Consider the following 17,546-nt stretch of genomic DNA (forward strand, 5'->3'; position numbering starts at 1 on the left):
ATGTTGTAATAATATTGCTTATCTGGTTTAACACTTAAATTATAACCCGAATAATTCAGTCGTTATATTCCGCTGATCTACGAAGGCTACATCTCGTGTGGGAGAAAATCGGACACGGAAAGGGCTTGAATTATTCGAGTTACTTAAATTATGGCTAGTAAACATCAGACATATTACAAATATTATCACAGAAAAAAACCAATAGGTTATAAGTAGATATGCATGAGTGCATTTGTTTCTAACCCGAAATTTTGTCATCGATGACTATCGTTTAGTAAACGTTAAGCTGCCAGAAACAAATACATCGTTTAATAAACTTCATCGACCCCACGTAGTCAGACAGAAATAGATTACACTCACGCACTGTAAACAAACATGTAAAAGTGCGGGAAATAAATAACCAGGACTTTGCGAAAACAACACGTGCTCGTAATTATTTAAACGACAGATGCAGAAACAAATATATCGTTTACACGTCTCAACGATAAACGATCAACGACTACGCGACTATTTTGCGCGTATATCGTTTATGTGAACGATGTCAACGTTGACCAAAAAATGTAAGAAACAAATGGATTAAACGACTACGCGCGTAATCGTTTACATCGTTTAGGTTAGAAACAAATGCGCTCATGGTATGATAGAGACAACTCTCCACAAGAGATTATATACAGGAAAACGTCTACAAAATTATAATTCTTTTATTTAAAGAAATGTCCATATACGTTAATGTAAAAGCTTGTAAGCGCTCTTAATTTATGTTGTTTATTCATATCATATATTAATGTTCTGGTGCTGTGTTACAAAATTTTTCTTTTTTATCACATTCTGCTGAACCTTCCCACCATATGATTACAGTTTGGACAGGTGTGAACAACATCCTTACATCCGTCAACACAAAATGGAATCAGACAACATCCCAGCCATAATCTACAAGAAAAAACAGACAAATAATAAAATTATTGATTGTACAATGTTCAGGGCGGATTCAGGTGGGGGCTGACAGGCGTGTGCCCTCCTAAAATTTGCAAGGCATGGGTTGTCCTCTGCATGATTAAAAAGGATATTTTGATAATTTTACCTCAAAATAATATTTTCGACCCGTTCCGCTAGGCGAAAATAGTAGCTTGCGCCCCCTTACTTAAAATCCTTAACACGTCCCTGATGTTCAACCATGACACAAGATAACCCTAGGTAAATTCAGGTACATTTAATCAAATGCACCTTATAAGTATGCAATGAAGCTTAGAAATGGAAAAATATTAAATACTCAACTTGTTCAAAGGGTATATACACGTCTCAATCTTCAAAATCGGTTATCTAAAAATACTACCATCGCTAACATTTTTAACAATAAAAATCGTGGTTACCCTTCTATCGATAAGTGTCATGCCAAAAAATGACTTACATGTCCCCGTCTTTCCACCAACAATACGGTAAGGTCCGCGTTTAATGGTCGCACATTTTTTTTGAATTTTGAAACTGATATAACTTGAAAAACAAACAGTATTATTTATTTACTCACATGAAACAAACCGGGATGTGGTATTCAGTACGTAGGAGAAACTGGACGATATTTATCTAAACGCACTCAAGAACATCTGTATCGTTTTAAAAGACCCAATAAATTCAAAAGTATCATTTACCAACACCTTAAGAAGCACAACCATCCTTTTAAATATTTAGCAGTTCGACCTTTAGAAGTAGTAAATAAGCAGCCTGGTGAATCTCATTCAAAGTTTGTACGATCATGGAAAATAATTGAATTAAATTGGATTAAAAAATTACAGACAGTCTACCCTCTCGGTCTTAATGATAATATCATGGGAATTGGTAATATATCTAGAACCGATTCCGTTAACATTTTGGATATAGTTTCTAAAACTGTTCGTAAAAACCGTTCTCACGGTCGTAGAACAAATCGCAATCAAAGAAAATTTCGGACCAATCATACCAATATTTCGGACCTAATTTCTATTTCAAAAAACAACGGCAGACATTATCTGTTAACAAAACTCTGTTCATTACCGGTTAATAAGTTAAATAAAATTTTGGAGGATTGCAACACAATTTCATATAGCAGTCCTAAGTATGAAATTGTTCAAATTATTATGGCATATTGTTATTCTAAACTATTTCCCAAAATTGATCGCCCTGAAGATCATAACAAACATTTTATTAAAATAAATTATGTCAATAAAGGTTTTGATTTTGTAAATATTGCAGGTATATTTAACGACCATTCTGTTAAAGAACAAATTCGTGGATATTTTGACAATACTGAGCTACCTCTTATTTGTTATATTTACAAGAAATCTACCCGGAAATTTGTGTTTAATTATAGTCAATTGTGTAAAGATGTTAATATCAGTGAAAATACACCTACTTCATATAATTGTAGTACCTCCGAATATATTTATGGACCCATTTCCCATGTTATAACAGGAGATCTTAACATCGTTCAAGACCGAGAGTTAAAATCATTCCTCAGTTAAGGACCTAAATATCGTCCCCCGTCAATTATTAATTGGAATGAGTGTCGTAATATCATCCACGACTCACTCCATACTTACTGTATGAAATGGATAAAACGGGAAAAAGCTGACAAAAAATCTTTGGACTCTTTTTTTTAATTCAGTAATGAAGATAGTTGATATACGTATTCAACATTTTAAAGAATATTTTACTATTAACAATAACCACAATAAACCTATTTCTCGTATCAAACATAAACTAAAAGAACTAGCCAAGAAATTTGTTTTTGTCCCGGCCGATAAAGCTGCTAATAATATTATTATTGTTTGACGTAAATTTTACATTGAGGTTCTGAAAAAAAAATCACCAATTCACCAACATTCCAACTGACTCCATTTTCAGAAAACGACATCTGTAACAAACATAAACTTTTAGCTACCGCTTTACAAGCAGAGCCAAATACAATGAAAGTCCCAACTATGTATTGGCTTCCGAAGCTACACAAAACACCTTACAAGTATAGATTTATTTCGTCTTCAAACCATTGTTCCACTACTAAATTGTCTATTCTTCTTACCAGCACACTTGGTACAATTAAAAACCTGATAATAAATTGTTCAAATAAAGCCTTCGAAAATAGTGGAATTATTACTTTTGGAGTGTCAAGAACTCGTTGGAAGTACTTGATAAATTGCATGCTTATATTGGTGATTTTGAATCTGTTCAAAGTTTTGATTTTTCTACCTTGATACCACATTGCCTCACATTCTCATTAAGAAAAAATTCACACACCTATTTAAATCGGCATTAAAAAATCAGAATGTGAATATATATGTTCAAACTCTTTTAGGTCATTTTTTAGTAGCAATAAACAAAAAACTATGTCAATTGGACATGCTTTGATACTATATATGCCCTTGAATTTTTACTAGATAAAATTTTTGTTCGCTTTGGGGATTCCCTATATCGTCAGATTATCGGAATTCCAATGGGGACTAACTGTGCACCACTTATTGCGGACCTGTTTTTGTATTGCTATGAGTTACAATTTATGACAAAAATAAGCAAAGACCCATCGAAACAACATCTGATAAACAAATTTAATAATACTTTTAGATATTTGGATGATATTTTGGCTCTCAATAATGACGACGTCAGTATGTATATTAAAGAAATTTATCCTGTTGAACTTACTTTAAATAAAGCTAATACTAACAATGACCACTGCCCTTTCCTCGATCTTGATATCTATATCACTAACGGAAAGCTGAATACTAAAATTTATGATAAAAGAGATGATTTTTCATTTCCTATCGTTAATTATCCATTTTTAGATGGTGACGTTCCCTTGTCACCATCTTACGGTGTTTATATATCTCAACTTGTACGATTCGCTCGTGTATGTAACAATGTTTTAGATTTTAACGAGAGAAATTTATGTATTACTGAAAAATTATTACACCAGGGTTTTCGATATCACAAACTAGTCAAAACATTTACTAAATTTTATCATCGGTATAAGGACATCATTCGTAAATATAGCTCAACATGCAGACTTCTTGTACATTCAGGTATTTCACATCCAATTTTTTATGGAAATATTCTTTATAAAGCACAAAGGTGTCAGTATTCACCTCAAAAAACCTTTGAATAGACTTATTAAGAAGGGATATAGTTACGATACTGTTGTCAGGTCATTAAAGATTGCATATTTTGGCGTTAATATTGATTCACTTATAGGGTCTTTGCATCGGAACTAAACACATTTATTTAAAAACCAGTTGTTGGCATGACACGGGTTATGTTCTTCTCATATATGTTATGATGGTATGATACTAAACCCCTAACGGGAAGGATTGTGCATGATGTTCATATGACGAAATCGTAATCTTTCAGTCAGTTTAATTGAAGTCTGGAGGTGGCATGTCATTCAACTGCTAGTAGTCTGTTGTTATTTATGTATTATTGTCATTTTGTTTATTTTCTTTGGTTACATCTTCTGACATCAGACTCGGACTTCTCTTGAACTGAATTTTAATGTGCGTATTGTTATGCGTTTACTTTTCTACATTGGCTAGAGGTGTAGGGGAGGGTTGAGATCTCACAAACATGTTTAACCCCGCCGCATTTTTGCGCCTGTCCCAAGTCAGGAGCCTCTGGCCTTTGTTAGTCTTGTATTATTTTAAGTTTAGTTTCTTGTGTACAATTTGGAAATTAGTATGGCGTTCATTATCACTGAACTAGTATATATTTGTTTAGGGGACGGCTGAAGGACGCCTCCAGGTGCGGGAATTTCTAGCTGCATTGAAGAGGTCTGTTGGTGACCTTCTGCTGTTGTTTTTTTCTATGGTCGGGTTGTTGTCTCTTTGGCACATTCCCCATTTCCATTCTCAATTTTAATGATATTTAGATAGATTGGATAAGATATACCTTGAACAGCAAAGCAATTTATTACAATGGGTTTAATAATTGATTAAATAATTTAATAATTGATTGAATATTTTTTTATAAAGAAGTATAATAATCTCAATTCTAAGGTCTGAAGCCACATACCATGAATATATAAGTAAAAACATAAAAACTTATATATTGTCAAGGGGTTACATATATAAAACTATAGTGTTTCTGAGTTCAAAACATTTATTCATTTTATTGATATAAATTGAAAAAAAAATCTATACCACAAGTTCACAAACAGACTGTGTGCTCCCAATTTCAGTTTAAGTTTTTATTCTCATTATGTGAGCAGTATATTTTGTTGTTATATTTCCTTTCAGTATTTATGTTTTTCTCTCGCTTCAGACAAACTCGCAGAGTGCGAGACATAGCGATGATAATCCGGTGTCGATGGGTTTCATCTGGCGTTTTCTCGTGACCTAATTTTCATGGTTCAATGGTTAATACTATATTTTTGTGATTTAGTCCACTCTTATGTACTATGGCCAATAGTTCAATATGTCAATGTGTATATAATGATTGGAAGGTGTAAATATTTGTCTGACAGAGCTCATTTATCATGGTTCATTTGTAAATAAAATTGAGAATGGAAATGTGGAATGTGTCAAAGAGACAACAACCCGACTAAAGAGCAGACATATATATATATATATATATATGTTGTGTACAAGTTGTAATGTTGTACACATTATAATTTGTACAGATTTTTTGTACAAGTCATCAGTGTTTTATGAACAGCTTAACACATAAAGATGATGCAAGCATACAGTCTTTTAATTTGTTTTGCATATTACTGTCATATTTTCACAACTACATGATACAATCTAATACTGGGCATTGCTATGGAACGCCATGACTGCCTTATGTTAATGATCAGCATTATATGCAGTGCTCACACCATTATATGCAGTGCTCACACCATTATATGCAGTGCTCACACCATTATATGCAGTGCTCACAACATTATATCAAGTGCTCACAACATTATATTAAGTGCTCACAACATTATATGCAGTGCTCACATCATTATATGTAGTGCTCACATAATTATATGCAGTGCTCACAACATTATATGCAGTGCTCACAACATTATATTAAGTGCTCACAACATTTTATTAAGTGCTCACAACATTATACGCAGTGGTCCAGACATTATATGCAGTGGTCACAACATTATATGAAGTGGTCAAAACATTATATGAAGTGCTCACAACATTATACGTTTTTTGTTGTATGATGAGATTGATGTATGATGAGATCATTCGGTAAACTTCGTTTTTTAGCGGAAATTACCGAATCCATAATTGGTAAATTACGGTAATGCCCAGCAAACAAATTTAAACAGTTATTAAAGTCATGTTATCATTAGGCAGTATACAATATTTTTAACTGATTGAAATAAGTAAGGAAAAGATGAAACTAAGAGGTGAATGATTTGAAGTAGTTCTGTTCGTCGTAAGAAATACGAATGGCAAAATGTAAGTTAAATAATAAAATGTTTATTTAATGAAATATCGAAGGAAAATTTGTATGATATATTCCTCGAGTTCATTTCCTACTGAAGAACTTTAGCAAGGTGCCACTTTATAGTCCGTACTCAGTTTTAAAAAGCTTAATTACCTTTTAAATAAAACAGTCAGCTTTCTATAACACATAAGTGCCATATTACGCTAGCTTATATATGTCATGATAGAGTCATTTTTGGCATCGATTTTCAGAATTTGGCATTTTTACATGAATAAGTATCTAACAGATATGGAAAATGCAGTTTAAAGCATTTCATTGTAGGTTTTTAACATAACTTTACATCAATTATTCCATTTTTTTTTCAAGCTTTTTAGCACGCCAAAAAGTTTGTCTTCTAAGTATGATCAGCAGTCTTATATAGAAATATAAACTTTCATAAGAAAAATTTACCCTTTCAAGACCCAGTTTAACATCTTCATTTAAAGTTATCATCTCTTATGAAAACTGAGTTTGTGGGGATGAATAAAACGTTTACTACGTTTGTTCGTCAGTTTGCACGGTTAATATATATATAAAAAAGTGGTATGCTTGCCAATGAGACAACTTTCCACAAGAGACAAAATGACATCACAGAAATTAACAACTAAACGGGCACAGTACGGCCTTCAACAATGAGCAAAGCCCATACCGCATAGTCAGCCATAGAAGGCCCCGAAATGATAAACGTAAAACTTTCATAATTTATGTACAAACAAACGATCGAAAAACTAACATGTATATAACACATTAACAAACGACAACCACTGAAATAAAGGCTCTTCCTGACTTGGGACAGCCACATATATACAGAGTATACAGAATGTGCGGCGAGTTTTAACATGTTAGCGGGATACCAACCCTCCCTCTAACCTGGGACAGTGGCGTAACAGAACAACATAAGAACGAACTATGAAAATCAGTTGTAAAAGGCTTAACTCATCAGATGGGTACAAATATAAATACATCTAACAAGAAAATAGAGTGGACGTGGGCGGGTACTTGTATATCCCAACAACAAAAAGACACTATAAGTACTGATCTGAGAGTACTCGCAGTTACTGACAGCTAGTTCAAAGCCACTAACAACTAATAAAAAAAACCATGCATCTAAGTTTTGCATTTAGGTAAAGATTGAAACAAACTGTGAGTAAAAAAGAATGATTTACGACTGTCCATTCAATGCTCTTCAACTTTGTACTTGTTTGGATTTATAAATATTTTGATATGAGCGTCACTGATGAGTCTTATGTAGACGAAACGAGCATCTGGCGTACTAAATTATAATCCTGGTACCTTTGATAACTATTTGACCTAAATTAATTCTGGTTAAGGTACATTAAGATACAAAATATAATCAACTACAAGTCATAGAAGAATAATATCTTTTAGATCGCACTTCTTTGATAACAATGGACCTCGAAAAAAGATTCAAATTTGTGTTTAGGTCCAGATGATAGCAACAGCACATAAAAGAGGAATGCTATTTGTTGCTGAGCACTTCTTTGATTTTATTTTAAGTCCACACAATTTATTTTGTAACAGAAATACAAAAAAAAACGATACTCGTTATTATGTCAATATATAATTGTAATATAAATATATTAATGGAAAACTTCTAGTATTGTTTTACTGTGAATTCTTCTCGTTGTTGTTATTGGCGTTCTAATTCTTCTCACATACAAGCTTGTCTATAGTCTGGGGATTTCTGTTATTTTTAGGTCTTTCCACTTTTCTGTGGAAAGACCTATTGTTTTTCTTCTGATTATTTTTTTTTTTCTTCCGCCTAATTTTGTTCTTGCGATAAACATTTGTTTCGCAATATGTCGCTTAGATATTTTGTATATGATATCGAACAGTTTATGCGCTTTTGAAATTTACCCTGCGTAAACAAATACTTTTCTTTGTAGGAGTTATCTCCCCAAACACTGTTTTCCTTGTTAGCGCATCTCCTTCGCAACCGTAAAAGATTATGACAAATTTATTTTACAAAATTGCTCGTTATATCCTTTGCATGATTTGTCCTATTTTGACCGAAGCGATATGACCGCTCCATATGAGAGTTATTTCCCCTTATGCATCTGATATAAGTGATATGAATTTCTATCTTATAAACCATAAGTGATAGAGACCTAGGATCTTTTGATTTGAGGTCCTTGGTCCCAAAAAATGAAAATTAGGTCAAGGTCAAAGGTCAAGGTCATATTTTAATATTTGAATTTGGCTTATTTTCACTTATATCCAAAGACTGTATAAGATATCAACAAATTATTTTTACTAAATTGTTAGTTGCGACATGTCGTAAGATGTAAATTTTGATTGCAAGCGTACGTTGAATGTGAAAGGGAGTTTTCTCCCCTCTTGTATTAAAAAATAAGCGTTTGGTGATATAACTCATTAACTAAATATAATTAAGACCTATGGTCTTTTGATTTGAGGTCCTTGGTTTATGACCTTGAAATTGATCTCAAGGTCATAGCTTAATTTGACGTTCTATATTTTGACCTTTGCTTTTATTCTATATGTATACATGATAAAGATATACAACTTTTAGAAAAAGGTATCAAGCCATTTAACCTTGAAAAAAAACAACCGGAAGTGACCTTTTGTAAACCGGAAGTAGCTATTTTTTGTACTTTATTAATATAAAAGTATATAGAACCAGATATTTTTGGAATCGGTTTCAAGAAAATATTTAAATATAATCGGAAGTAACATTTTTCAAACCGGAAGTAACAAATTATCTCCCTTATTTAAAAAAAAATGTATGGAAACAATATATTTTTGGAATCAGCTTACTAGGAGCTATCATTTGACAATTGAAATGACATTTTAAACTTAGTTTCACAACTTTTCATATCAAAAAGGATGGAAAGACCTTCAATTGTTCTCTGAATTTATTTTTTTTTTTCTTCCGCCTAATTTTGTTCTTGCGATAAACATTTGTTTTGCAATATGTCGCTTAGATATTTGGTATATGATATTGAACAATTGATGCGCTTTTGAAATTTACCCTGCGTAACCGAAAACTTTTCTTTGTAGGAGTAATCTCCCCAAACACTGTTTTCCTTGTGAGCGCAACTCCTTCGCAAACGTAAAATATTATGACAAATTTATTTTACAAAATTGCTCGTTATATCCTTTGCATGATTTGTCCTATTTTGACCGAAGTGATATGAATGCTCCATACGAGAGTTATTTCCCCTTATTCATTTGATATAAGTGAATTGCATTTCTAACTGGTAAACCATAATTGATAGAGACCTAGGATCTTTTGATTTGAGGTCCTTGGTCCAAAAAAATGAAAATTAGGTCAAGGTCAAAGGTCAAGGTCATATTCTAATTTTTGAATATGGCTCATTTCCACTCATTTCCAAAAAACGTTAAAAGATATCGACAAATTATTTTTTCTAAATCGTTTGTTGTGACATGTCGTAACACGTAAATTTTGATTGCAAGGGTACGTTGAATGTGAAAGGGAGTTTTCTCCCCTTTGGTATTTAAAAATACGCGTATGGTGATATAACTCATTAACTAAACATAATTAAGACCTATGGTCTTTTGATTTGAGGTTCTTGGTTAATGACCTTGAAATTGATCACAAGGTCATAGCTTAATTTGACGTTCTAGATTTTGACCTTTGCTTTTACCCCATCTGTATACATAATAAAGTCATGAGACTTTTTGACAAACGGTATCAAACCATTTAAACTTAAAAAAACAACCGGAAGTGACCTTGTGTAAACCGGAAGTAGCTATTTATTGTACTTTATTACATAAAAGTATAAAAAACAAGATATTTTTGGAATCAGTGTCAAGTAAATAGTCAAATATTATCGGAAATAGAGTTTTTCAAACCGGAAGTAAGAAATTATCTCCCTTATCTAAAAAAATATTGTTTAGAAACCATATATTTTTGGAATCAGCGTACAATAAGCTATCATTTGACGATTGAAATGACATTTTAAACCTATTTTTACACCTTTCATATTAAAATACATTGTTTTGGTGGAAAGACCTTCAATTGTTCTCTGAACAATTGGTTTTTAATTGTTACTAATTTTGTTTTCCATATCCCATGTTAGGATCAATGTAAAAGGTTGAAAATTTCATATCTGAATATTTTTTTCGTTATCTGGAAAGTTACTTTTGACGACGGGTCTTGATTGTTTCTGTGGGGCTTCTTTCTCATGGATATGGATCACTCACGGGAAAAAAAATGGAAAATTGTCGAAACTAATTTAACTTTTATGTATAGCATAGTCCGAATTATATTCTTAAAAGAATTTAAATTCACAAACTTGTTATTTTGCACCAAACATTGCTGTGACATGCCTTTTTAAAATATGATTGAAAATCGTAAATATTTAAGTAAAATTCTATTTGTAATTGCTGACCAACATTGATAAAAAAAAAATGCAAGGAACAGTATACTTCTGACAGATATTTGGTTCTCCTTGAAAAATACTGGGTCATAAGATATCTTAATTACAATCCCGAGTAATCTGAATATATTTATTCAGAAATGCACAATATATGTGTATAAATCTACATGTTTTAATACGACTGCAAGAAAAAATGAAAAAAAAAATGGTCGTATATTGTTATCACGTCGTCGTCGTCAGCGTCGCCGAAGACAGATGTTTTCCGGATAATAACTTTTGTTTAAGTAAATTTTAACACAAGGTTTATAACCACTAAAGAAAGGTTGGGATTGATTTAGAGGGAGGGGGAGGGCTTATGGTCTTAACTGTTTAGGAATTAGGAGCCAAAAAGGGGGTCGAAATAAACATTTTTGTAGTTTCCAGTCATTAAGTGTATGAATCTCTCTGAAATTATACCACAAGTTTCCAAACTACAAAAGGGATGGTTATGATTTGCTCGGAGGGGTAGGTGGGGGGAGGTGTTATGGCTCAAACCGTTTAGGAATTAGAGGCAAAAAAGAGGGAAAAACAATGGTTTCTTGGTTAATGGTCAATTAAGACAATTTGAAACCAGTGTAAGGAAGGTAATCCAAATATATTAAGGTAATCCAGACATGTTTGATTACCTCCCTTACACTGCTTTAAAATTATGTGTAAAGATTTTATTTTTCCCATATCAGATTTCAGAAATTGAAAAGAAAAAAAGTGGGGAAACGTTTTTCTTTTCTTGAGGTTGGGGTCAGTATGCAACAGCATAGTATATTGCACAAAACAACAAAAAAAGGAGGGTATTTTTTTTAATTTTTGGAGGGGGTTGGGCAATTTGCAACAGCGTAGTGCAAAAGCAAAAAATTAAGTATAAATTCAAATTATATAACCAATTTTTAGTTCTTTGACTACAGTTATTCTGTGTCAGAAACCTATTACGTGTCAAATATTTAATTACATTCCAAATTCAGACCTGAATCAAGCGTGAATAGTGTGTCCATTTTTGTCCGAACGTTTCAGGGTTGGACCTCTGCGGTCGTATCCAACTGCGTTCGGCGAAGCAATTTAATAAAAACTTAAATATAATTTTATATACATATTAAGTTGTGAATATGGTGAAACTGATCCTCAAAATAAGTTTAAACTGCCCTGGTGTGGAATAAATTTGTGTTAAATTGATCATACTTCTTAATTTACTTATTTCAATCAGTTTTAAATATTGTTTACTGCCTTAATGATAACATATATAATAATAACTGTTGAAATTTGTTTGCTGGGCATTAATTTACCGTAATTTACCAATTATGAATTCGGTAATTTCCGCTAAAAAACGAAGTTTACCGAATGATCTCATCATACAACAAAAAACGTATAATGTTGTGACCACTTCATATAATGTTGTGAGCACTTCATATAATGTTTTGACCACTTCATATAATGTTGTGACCACTGCATATAATGTCTGGACCACTGCGTATACTGTTATGAGCACTTAATATAATGTTGTGAGCACTTAATATAATGTTGTGAGCACTGCATATAATGTTGTGAGCACTGCATATAATGTTGTGAGCACTGCATATAATGTTGTGAGCACTTAATATAATGTTGTGAGTACTTAATATAATGTTGTGAGCACTGCATATAATGTTGTGAGCACTGCATATAATTATGTGAGCACTGCATATAATGATGTGAGCACTGCATATAATGATGTGAGCACTTAATATAATGTTGTGAGCACTTAATATAATGTTGTGAGCACTTTATATAATGTTGTGAGCACTGCATATAATGGTGTGAGCACTGCATATAATGTTGTGAGCACTGAATATAATGCTGATCATTAACATAAGGCAGTCATGGCGTTCCATACATTGCTACACAAAATATTATAAGACCACAAACAGAGTTTTATGGATATGAATATGGTATCAGGAAAAAAATAAAATTATAATCTAAATCATTCAGGTATCCTCAGTTCCGTTTTGAGGACAAGGAGAATAGCACTAAATGTTAGGTTGAAGTATATAAATTTTAATTTAAAACACTAAACTAGTACATTTTAGAAGATAAACCTGTATCACCTGGTACAAGAAGGTGTGTGTCTAAAAACTTATAACTTGTACAAAAACCCTGTATAAATTATAATTTGTACAAACTTACATCTTGTACACAACATATATATATATATATATATATATATATATATATATATATATATATATATATATATATATATATATATATATATATATATATATATAGGAAGATGTGGTATGAGTGCCAATGAGACAACTCTCCATCCAAATAACAATTATATATATAGGAAGATGTGGTATGAGTGCCAATGAGACAACTCTCCATCCAAATAACAATTTCTAAAAGTAAACCATTATGTGTTTAGTTTTCATTGGAAGTTCTGTTTCTCGGATACTATTCACAAAATAGTCCACTATATATTTGGTGTATGGAAATGATGGTATGGTGTACATATAAGTCTGGCATGTTCATCTGGACCCCAGGCTTTTTTCAAAAGTGATCTTTGAATTTTATTGGCTAGGTCTTATGTCGATATCACCACAGATAGCGGATACAACACGATTGCCATCGATATTTTATTACTACACAAAGGCTCGGAGTACTTTTGACAAATTGTGACTTGGATAGAGATCGAGTTGTCTATAATTGGCACTCATATACGACATCTTCTTATATCTATTTACCTTGAAAATTTCCGTTTGTAACATTTTTATTTAGAGAACATATCTTACGAGACGAATGTGGTGTGTTATTAATTCAATATATCATACCCAAATATACAGAGACAACCAGCCACTACCCAAGCCATCGTTCCTACTTCAAATGAAATGGCTGTCATTACATCTGCATTGCATGATGGGCACGTCGTACGTACTGGTGAATCTCTGTATGTCTGTTGTAACACTAAAGTCTGTGGCTGTCCAACCACAACTGTTGACGTCTGTTGCTGCTGCCCACCGTAAGCTGTGAATGAATTAAAAGGTACAAAACATGACTCTTAATTAAATCTGTTACAGTAATATTTAGAATGTTTTGTCGTGTCGTGTGTTTGTGTGTAAAGTTTACAAATAAAACAGAATGAAAGCTCAATATAAAAATAAGTAAATGTTCCACAGAAAGTATGATTGTCAAGGAGACAACAAACCAATAGTTTCCAAAGGACAGAGATGGTGTACACAAATATAGGTCACCATGAGGCCTTCGACAATGAGCATTAACCAACAGTTACGAAAGGATGGTGCAAATGAACACAACTATAGGTTACCATGAGGCCTTCGATAATTAGCGATGATGTACACAACTATAGGTCACCATATAGGCCTTCGACAATGAACAATAACCAACATTTACCAAATGAGGGCGACGATGTACACTACTATAGGTCATCACGAAGCCTTCGACAATAAGCAACAAGCAACCTTTAACAAATGACGATTAGAATTTACACAAATATAGGTCGCCATGAGACCTTCGACAATGAGCAATAACCATTTTAAAAACATAACACATGTAATTTCATTTCTTTGTATTCAGACATTTTGCATTCTTTTGTAACCATACATCATAATTATTGTTATCAATGGTGGTTTATTTTCAAGGTTTAACTCATTATGCATAGGCCTTCGACAATTGACGTTCACTGATCAATTATTTTTGTTCCGTTTATAAATATTATAAAGGACGAAGTTAATTTTGGTCAGTATCATACCTGCCAACTTTTCAAAATGCCCATGGGGGTTTTACATGCAAGATGGATCCTATAGTTCTACAAAACTATCAAGGGGGCTTTCAAATATATTTTAGTGATGTTTTTTGCTTCTTCATACTATTACAAGCCTATAGCTATTGTAAAATTTATTGTTTTGTTTAAGTTGTGGACAAAATTCCTCTTCAAAATCTTCATTTGTAAGCCTCCATGGGGGAAATCCCCCGCAAATAGTGACAGTTGGCAGGTATGACGTATGGATCTCAATTGCATTTTTTTCGCTTGCTTGGTTTTTCATTACGGAGACATACTTTATTGCTTTTGTTGTTTTATTTCATATTTGTTTTTCGTTCACTGTAACATCTGTTGTTTGTTGTTTTGTATGTTTGTTTGGGGGGAGGGGGGATTTTATTGTTGAGTTTGCGGTACATGTGTTGAAGGAGGAACAAAATTGTACCATGTATTATTGTATTATACAGTGTCAAACTTGAATATTTACCTTTAATAAAGCGTATACTAGTAGATAAAATTCTAAATTCGTGTCCTTCTTTTTTCACCTCTCAACAATTTTCCGTTGTTATAGTAGTACACGTTTAAACAAACGCAAAAACAAAAATAATTTACAATTTTAATTAAACATTAATGTAAAAAAATGGTTCGAAAATAATTAAAAATAACATATTATAAGAGCTGACTTCTTACCTGGTGGCTGGCCGTACTGGTTTGGTGGCTGGCCATACTGTTGCGGTGGCTGACCATACTGGTTTTGTGGCTGACCATACTGTTGTGGAGGTTGACCATACTGCTGTGGAGGCTGACCATACTGCTGTTGAGGCTGCGACTGGGGGTATGGTGATCCCTTATCCATATTTATCAAGCCGGTTTCGATATAGATTGGGTCAAATGAAATATGTCCGATTTAAAAACTAATGATTTAAAGTTGAAATGCTATCAACCGAGACTATACTATCATATTGTTCAAACAGAGTTGATTCAAATATAAACACACGTTTAGTTTAAACATATTTTATTTGCTCAAAGCAAAAAAGGATCAGACACAAGTAAAACATACTTATAAAGTCTTCTCCACAATACAATATATATATAACAATACAAATCGAATGTGAGCATGCATCATATAATATAAACAACATAAATATTACTTAACTATACTGAAAAAAGTAGAGGGAATGAGGAAAGAACGACAGAAATTAGGTTGATGATGATAATGATGATGATATGCGTTTTACCTATGTTGATACTATACTACGAGGAATCGTTTTGATCTCTTTATAAAATTGAATACTTGTTTAACAAATTGCACATTTTGATCATAGGAGAGAGTTTCTTTTCCAAAAACCAGTAGTTTTAAGTCCAAATCGCAGCCTTCGGGAAGCCAGCTGAGACCATTAAACAGAGCAGCCCTTTCATTTAGATAGAAAGGACAATCAAAGAAAAAATGGTGCATGTCCTCAATATCCAAACCACATTTACATGTTGGATCAGATATAATGTTAGCTCTAAACAAGTCACGATTCAAGGCCTTAGGAATGAAGGAACAAAAAGGGACAAAAAACAATCATGTTTGTAGTTTCCAGATAATTACTTGAATGTATGTACGTTTTTGGATCTTTTTCGCATTATCACAAATGGAAGACTGGGATTTTGTTCGAGGATAATTGCCCCAAACATGCAGAAATTAGGGACAAAAGAAATGGCAAAACAAACATTTTTCTAGTTTCCAGACAATATCTTGTGTTCAAGTGTATGGACCTCTCTAAAATTGTACTACAAGGTTCATTACCAGAAAGGAAAGACTGGGTTTCGGTTATTTATCCTAGAAGGAAAACAAAATGTTATGGGCGGGAAGAAACCTTCAGTTGCACAGTATTGCGCATACGATTTAAGATCTTCGACAACATTTAGGGGTCATCCATAATTGTCAACCATTTTCCAAAGTGTACAAAACGTACACTTTTTCAGACCCCCCACCCTCCCTCAAAAAGTGTACATCAACCATTTTCAGATTTCAAGAGAGCAATCAATCATTCTTAATAAAAAGAAGATCCTGTTTATTATATTTTAGTTTAATATAGAAATTTGCATTGAAAATAAACTAAAACATATCTGACTGTTTTATTTGATGACATCTATCTGTGATGCTTGTGTTTTGTTAGAATAAAGAGTTCAAAGATTAGTGTTTCCCCTATCCCACAGTGGGAACTCCAATGAAAAAGGGCACCTAGAGCATGCAAAAGATTAACAAAAGGGCACATAAACTATGCTAAGAATCAAAGAAAGGGAAATGCATGGTTATATTGCATTGGTAAAGTATGGACTGACAGTTGTTGATGGAATCAGAGCTTAAGACAGCAATCAATAAAAGTGTAATGTTTTAAAACATTTTAAGTTTTTAAATTTCCCGCCTGTATTTCTATTTAAAAAGTCCCTGTAAATATGCCATTCATGGCACTATTATCGTTTGTGTATATATACTGTAACGTGTACATATATTGGATAATTTTTAAGGTTAAGGTTAAACTTCATATGGAGGTGCTCCTAATTAAAGGAGGCTTATACTAAGAAAAATAAGTTTACTTCCGGTTTACTGGTTTACTGTTTTGGAATACATTACAAGGAAATTAATCGAAGGACCAGTTTAAAATCTTTTCACAAAATGATGTCTTGTCAAAATCAAAACATTCAAAGAATTTAGTGTTTCCATCAGTTTTGTTTATTAAACAGAGTGAAACAATAATGATCTATTATAAAGCAGGTGAAATTGACAATCAGGGGTACTGAGAAATGCTTGCAAACTTTTTGTTTAAAAAATTTACAAGTTTACATTTTTGAAAGATTTAGTTTTCATATGATTTGATCTTTTAATCATTCAATCCGGATTGAGGAGAATTATGATATCGAAATAAATATCATCAAGTGAAAATAATAAA

General features: G+C 32.6%; 1 protein-coding gene across 1 annotated transcript; it reads right to left on the minus strand.

Moving 5' to 3' along the window:
* Positions 1 to 685: 685 nt before the first annotated feature.
* On the minus strand, positions 686 to 16,378 carry LOC143042182 (lipopolysaccharide-induced tumor necrosis factor-alpha factor homolog). The gene is made up of 3 exons (XM_076214451.1): positions 15,298 to 16,378; positions 13,661 to 13,853; positions 686 to 930 (listed from the first exon to the last, which is right to left on the minus strand). The coding sequence occupies exons 1-3, from the start codon at positions 15,461 to 15,463 to the stop codon at positions 822 to 824; spliced, it is 468 nt and encodes a 155-aa protein (XP_076070566.1). The 5' UTR covers positions 15,464 to 16,378; the 3' UTR covers positions 686 to 821.
* Positions 16,379 to 17,546: the final 1,168 nt, after the last annotated feature.

This window comes from Mytilus galloprovincialis, chromosome 8 (genome assembly GCF_965363235.1).
Source record: "Mytilus galloprovincialis chromosome 8, xbMytGall1.hap1.1, whole genome shotgun sequence".
Lineage (NCBI taxonomy): Eukaryota > Metazoa > Mollusca > Bivalvia > Mytilida > Mytilidae > Mytilus > Mytilus galloprovincialis.

What these genes read in the sequence shown, in the direction of transcription:
- LOC143042182 (XM_076214451.1), bottom strand. Translation starts at nt 15,463, where the DNA reads ATGGATAAGGGATCACCATACCCCCAGTCGCAGCCTCAACAGCAGTAT. An exon ending in CCAGTACGGCCAGCCACCAG is followed by an intron (nt 13,854 to 15,297) that starts GTAAGAAGTCAG and finishes ATTCATTCACAG; the next exon opens with CTTACGGTGGGCAGCAGCAA. An exon ending in GGTTGTCTCTGTATATTTGG is followed by an intron (nt 931 to 13,660) that starts GTATGATATATT and finishes TTTTTCTTGTAG; the next exon opens with ATTATGGCTGGGATGTTGTC.